This window comes from Wolffia australiana, chromosome 12 (genome assembly GCF_029677425.1).
Source record: "Wolffia australiana isolate 7733 chromosome 12, ASM2967742v1".
In the NCBI taxonomy this organism is placed as follows: Eukaryota; Viridiplantae; Streptophyta; class Magnoliopsida; order Alismatales; family Araceae; genus Wolffia; species Wolffia australiana.
The window spans coordinates 3,087,711-3,093,754 of record NC_135846.1 but is presented as its reverse complement, the minus strand read 5'-3'; the positions used below and the strand labels follow the sequence as shown (position 1 = coordinate 3,093,754).

The following is a 6,044-nucleotide window of genomic DNA, read 5'->3' as shown; positions in this document are numbered from 1 at the left end:
GGGAGATGGCAATGAGAGAAGAAGGAAATATAAAGGAGTTCAAAAAAAATAATTAGGGTACCATCAGATATTTAAAGGAGAGAGAAAAATGACTTAAAGTGGTTAAGTAGATACCAAACAACCAATAATCATTGACCAGATCCATAGTTGAGAGTCAAAAATGGCCCATAGTACAGAGATGTAATGTGATAGGATCCATTTCAACTTGTCTTATTATATACTTATAATAAGATTAATTCAAAAAAATATATACTTATTAGAAGGTAGAGTGAATCTGTGCAGATTTCAAGAACACATTTAATTTTATAAAATTATAGCATTTTATACCATTTTTTTGCTCCATAATGAATATTTGCAAAGAAACATAACTTTCAATTAATGCAAAATTTTGACAGGTGTCAGTGGATATATTTTTTATTCTAATTTATTTGTCCTAAGAGTCACTCTGATTATTGATACATTTTAGTTCACATCTAGGTACTGTTACATGTATAGTCATCTACATACTACTAGTTACTCTCCCTGTCTAATCCAAAATAGAAGGCGATTATTTTAGGTCTAAACTAGTTTTCTCAACCATTTAAGCACGAATATTTAAAACCACATGTGAAGGAATTTTCTTTTCAGGGCCGCTCGCGTGTAGGATACAGTGAATTTCATGGAATTATGTGAATTCTGATAAGCTGGATTGGTGACCCACATTGGATCTTGGGGAAAGTCAACAGCTAAATTGAAAAAAATAACCCAAAGAATATCAATCGCTTGCTGTCATTATTCAACATCCATCAAAATCAATCTCAGCGAAACCAAAGTTTAAGTTGAGATCTCACCTCACAAAATTTAACAGTAACTTGATAACCTCATCCAGCTGAATGAAACAACCATGGAGTTAAGAGAAATCTAAACACATATGGACTCTACCTCGTGATGATATGGATATGGATTTGAGCTACAATACAATCATGCAATTTAAACTGAGCTCTCTTTCACACAAACCATAAAGAGAAAATTATAGAAAAACAGAGACAGACCAACATGAAAAGAACTGTACCAACATTGGTTAAATGTCTACATAAAAGGGGGCAAACATCACCCACTAAATAAAGATCGAAACACAGAAAAAAAATCAAGGGAGATGAAGAAAGGAGAGAGACTGTGTGTGTCAATTGCTCTCTAGATGTTGAGAGAGAGAAACCATATTCAGAGATTACCCACATATTGTTTACTCTCTTATTCTAAATAGTCATTGTCCTCGTGCTGAAAATGGAATGGGGACAAACGTCTCCCACTTAAAAACATATCCGAACCCCAGAGAAGAAGCAATAGGGAGAGAAGCGATTGTTCTCTAGGGACTCAAAAGAAGAAGACAAGAACAAAAGGGTTTGCAGAAAAGGACAAAAGATGTAGAGAGAGAGAGAGAGAGGACTAACCAGTGACAGCTGCATTGAGGGCGCTGTGGACGTCAATGCCAATCTGAGCCTCGGCCTTCTCAAGGTCAGTAGAGGCAGAGACGAGCTTCTGGGTGAAGTCGGCAAGCCCCTTTTGGACCAGTGCAGGGTCAATCTGCCCAACAGGGACAGCCTCCACGGCTACGATGTCGGTAACCGAGTTTGCATGGACAAAGGCGAAGCCTCCGCTGACAAAGTATTTGGTCACATCCGAGCCGTCATGAACCGAGAGCACCCCTGGTTTGAGCTCCGCGATCGTTGCCACGTGTCCTGGGAGCACACCCATCTGCCCCGAAGTTGCCGGCACAATCACCATGTCCACCTGCCCACCAGGAAAAAAATGCAAAATAAATCTTGGCAAAAATCAAAGCGCAAAGATTTTGATTATGTTTCTTGAAGATACTGATTTTACGGATTCAGGATCACCATACGCTTATTTTCTACAGGGTTTGATCCGGGCCAATAAGATTTGGCGTATCTGTGTTTTTGCTGAAACAAAAATAGGAGAAGATCTTTAAGTATATTATTTTTAAAGAATATGGTAAACCAGTGATACATCATGCGTTAATACGTCTGGGATGATCTTTCGGCCTGTCCAGTCCAATGTCCAAGTACTCTCAACGGGATGTGCGACATGCATTCTGCATGGGAACGTGCGGCCCATGTCGTCTATCGGGCTCTCTGGTTCCCCCTTCGTCTCCCTCGTGCCAAGATGGAATGTGATGGGACTGGACAGTACCTACATCCTATTCGTTAACTATAGTTCCGCTTCCCGTATACATCAAAAGCCTTGGGACCAGGTGGGACACTCCATTAGGAGTGCAGCGAGCCCTAACTCGGGGTATCAACTCATATAATTGCCAATCATTGTGATACGAACGTATTGACAGGTTCAAAATTCAATGACATATCACACTTACAGATTGAACACCAATTTCTGCCACCCATGTGCTGACCTAATGTTTTTTGGTCAATTCTCCCATCTACATCATCTATATCTCCTTAATGACATGCATCCCCAGACATGTCTCTCTCCAGAGGTCTCCCGCCCCAGGATCCGTCAACAGTTTGAAGAAGCTTTTCTTTCCCGCCTCGTTTCCTTTTATAGAGCACCCTTCAAGATTCTCCTGTAACTGTTTATCATAGGACATGCCATACTCTCCCCACTCAGTTTTGTCTTCACTCTGTCCAGCCTAGCGTTTCCTCCACTGATATTCAACCATCCGTATCGTATCACAATAGTTCTTTTTTACCAGACCTTGCGGATGCTGCTCAAAAAGAGATTATGATTGAAGCAGCTCTATCACGTTGTTTTTCTGTCAAACAACAGTTCGGTTAACATTCAACAGTCCAAGTGAATTGTACTCCGAGACAATCAATCAGGAGGAAAAATGTGGGAACAAAGAATAGTCACAGAGAGAGATATAGATGTTTCTAGGACTAGTGGTGAGGATCAATTGGTTGCATTTGTTCCACGAAGTGATCCCTCAATCCTCTGCTCTCCAATATAAATCACTACGCTGGCTCCAGTTAACAAGTTAAACCTATTTTATTTGAGAGAATATGAAACTTCTGGAATCGTGGACTGACCTTACCCTAACGTGCGAGCAATACGTGTCAAGGGGAGACAAACAGTGGACTATGCACGTGGGGTTCAAGCAATCTGGAGGAAGGATAATCACTAGCACTTCCATTGAAAACCAAGATTCAAAAGTGTTGAACTGGAACTACCATATCTCTCTCTCTCTCTCTCTCTCTCTCTTATCCTTGGAACTCCATTGTGAGTGGGTCACACCTTATAAGTGGCCCACATGGGAGCCTCTGATATTCTAAAAATCGTCACTTACAGGGTTCCCAAGTGTGATCTCCCTCTTAATGGTCACACGTGGGACCCACCCTCTTATGAACCTCCCACGTGAGAGCCTTCTTAAGTAGCTCACACGTGGGAGCAATATGTAGGGGCCCTTTAAAGGGCGCCAAACAACCCTAGCCGAAAAGCTAGCTAATGAAGTCTCTGTTTTTCCTTGTCCTCTCTAAGGCTCCGCCCCTGGCTGGAGCTTCTTGTCCTATCTAACAAAAAGATTGGCAAAATACTATGAGGGATAGATTATACATATTCCTCATGGGACTCAGGCTGACTACGAGTCTCTGAGAAGCCAATCACAAAGGAAGGCGCCTAACCTTGAAGAGATTATGTTGGAGAACGAAAACATTATCCAACTTGTAAATGATCGTCAGAAGGACACAGATTCAGGCCTAATGGTTAATTCAAAGCCTCAGAAAAGTTATCACAAAGAGTGGATAGAGAAGTGTGTGGATATAGACCTAAAAATATCAGAAGCAACTCAAATCATAATAAGTTTCATATCGATAATATTCTAAGAAGTGAGGGCACACTAAGGACACGCGCTGGCAGGTGGGCCGCACAGCGTTATGTAAATTTAGTTGAATATAAAATGGGAGGCCAGGAGGCTGGTGGAGCGGATCTGTCTCAAGGAAGAACTTGATGTATTGACATTTGTCCATATATCAAAATATTTGCGGGGAGAGGCTGCTCTGACAGATTTTCATTTAATGAATAAGATGCCCACCCAGACGTGAAGATAACCGGGGTGATCCCAAAGATATTTGGGGGTGCATTATATTTTCTTGAGCAACATCCTTGAGACAAGCAAGATCCACAAACTATCTAACAGGATACTCTGCAAGCAGGTAGATTTCGACAACTATCATCCAAGCTCAAAGAAATTTTAAAAACTGCAGATGCCACCAATGACATGTCAGTTCTGTGACAGTGTTCGTCTGTCCAGATGCTTTTCAGCGTCCCCAGCCTCCTCTCACGCGGAATTTAGTTCACAGAAAAGAAAATCTCTCTTACTTATGTTGAAGGGTTGGGCTTAAACGTTACATGGAATGACCCAAAGCTCAATTAGACTTTCATTCACACATTCGTCAACAAGAAACTTAAGAACGAACAAGGTAAGCCTATTATAACATAAAACCACCCATACAAGAACTTAAGAAAAGGTCACTTAAAAGAACAAGGCCAATTATAACCTTTGGTCCACTCTCACACAAATAGAGAGAAACAAACAAGAAGAGCACCAACTAACGACCATGACTAACACAAAGAGGAAAAAGAATCTTCAATTTAGAAGGAGGGATGCAATGTAGGGATGATCTCGAACTTCTCAACTAGAAGATAGGTAGTTTGGTTTAATTTGGTTCAAACGGTTTATTAATTTTCTATTGAATGATGGTTTGGAGCGACGGTTTGGTTCCGGAAGATAAATAACTAACAAGCACCAAGAAACGGACAAAAGTAGAAAAAAATCTAAGTATGATACTTCAATAAATAGCATTAATTTGATACATCCACATTTGGAATTTAAATACAATAGAGAAAACAACAAACATTGTCAAGAAGTCTAGCTTTCTAATGTCATGCCCTATGTTATTGGAAGGCAGATCGAATGGGATAATGGAAGAATATATTGTCCCAATAGTTTTATTTATTAGTCATCTAGGTGATATTAGCCTAACTCTTATCTATCAAAAACGCCAAATACTTGTTACATTTTATTTATTTAAATTGCAAACACTAGATCTTTCGTAGACTTCGTCCTGCAATGAAATTAGTCCTCCATTTAATTTTTCTTTATAAAAAAATAAATGAAATTCACCAAGAGGACTTTCTCAAAACAAACATTTTCACCAAGAAAAAGGGAAACAGGAGCTGAGAAGTAACCCACGAAAAAAAGTAAAACCAAGGCCTTTCTTCCCCCAAAAGAGGAAAAGGATTCCAAAGACGAGTAAATCCACCAAACGGCATCGGCTCCCAGAGCCGCAATTCCTCAAAAAAAACAAAATGGGCAGCGATCTAATCAAAACAACAAGAAAAATACCAAGAACAAGACCAAAAAGAAGAAGAAGAAGAAGAAGAAGAAGAAGAAGAAGAAGACCTCCTTATTGGTGAGCTCGGATTGGTAGGGCAGAACGAAGTTGACGGTGAGCTTCCCGGGGATGGAAGGCGGCGTGGCGGGCCTCGGTTTCATGAAAGACAAGGGCGTCTTGGGGGGCTCAATGTTGGGCGCCACCTTCTTCCACGCCTCCACAAACGCCTCGTCAGTCGCAGCCGCTGATGGCAATCCCGTGGACAAAGATCGCTTCCCCAAAGCCCTAGACTTGATCAATCGAGCCACGACGCGATTCATTGTTGGAAATTCTCGATCGCCGACGATCTCCCGGAGAGGAATCGAGCTCTTCGCTCCTCTCTTCCCCTCTTTCCCCTCCCCCCCCGATCGCTCTTCCTCTGTTCTTCCTTTAGCTCGGCCCTCTTCAAGCGGCTATTTATACCTATAGTGCAGGGACGCGGACGGGACGGTAATTTCGTCCGTGGACGAAAAATGCCCCGTCCTGGAGTTTAGACAATGGGACGAAGAATCGTCCACCGCCCTGGGACGGGACGATTTTTTCCGTCCGTGGACGGAAAAATTGTCCCGTCCTGGAGTTTAGATGATGGGACGAAGACTTGTCCGTCGTCCTGGGACGGGACAATTTGTTTCGTCCCGGGACGAAAAGATCCTCCCGTCCTGG

At 41.8% G+C, this 6,044-nt stretch overlaps 1 protein-coding gene across 1 annotated transcript; it reads right to left on the bottom strand.

The window, feature by feature from the left end:
* Positions 1-1,028: 1,028 nt before the first annotated feature.
* LOC144710205 (ATPase, F1 complex, delta/epsilon subunit) lies at positions 1,029-5,764 on the bottom strand. Its single transcript, XM_078583905.1, has 2 exons — positions 5,411-5,764; positions 1,029-1,770 (listed from the first exon to the last, which is right to left on the bottom strand). Exons 1-2 carry the CDS (start codon positions 5,660-5,662, stop codon positions 1,426-1,428), a joined length of 597 nt encoding a protein of 198 aa, XP_078440031.1. The 5' UTR covers positions 5,663-5,764; the 3' UTR covers positions 1,029-1,425.
* Positions 5,765-6,044: the final 280 nt, after the last annotated feature.

Bases quoted from the DNA above. Each gene is read 5' to 3' on its own strand.
- LOC144710205 (XM_078583905.1), bottom strand. From the start codon at position 5,662: ATGAATCGCGTCGTGGCTCGATTGATCAAGTCTAGGGCTTTGGGGAAG. The intron at 1,771-5,410 runs GTCTTCTTCTTC...CCTGGTGGGCAG, and splicing joins CCGAGCTCACCAATAAGGAG to GTGGACATGGTGATTGTGCC.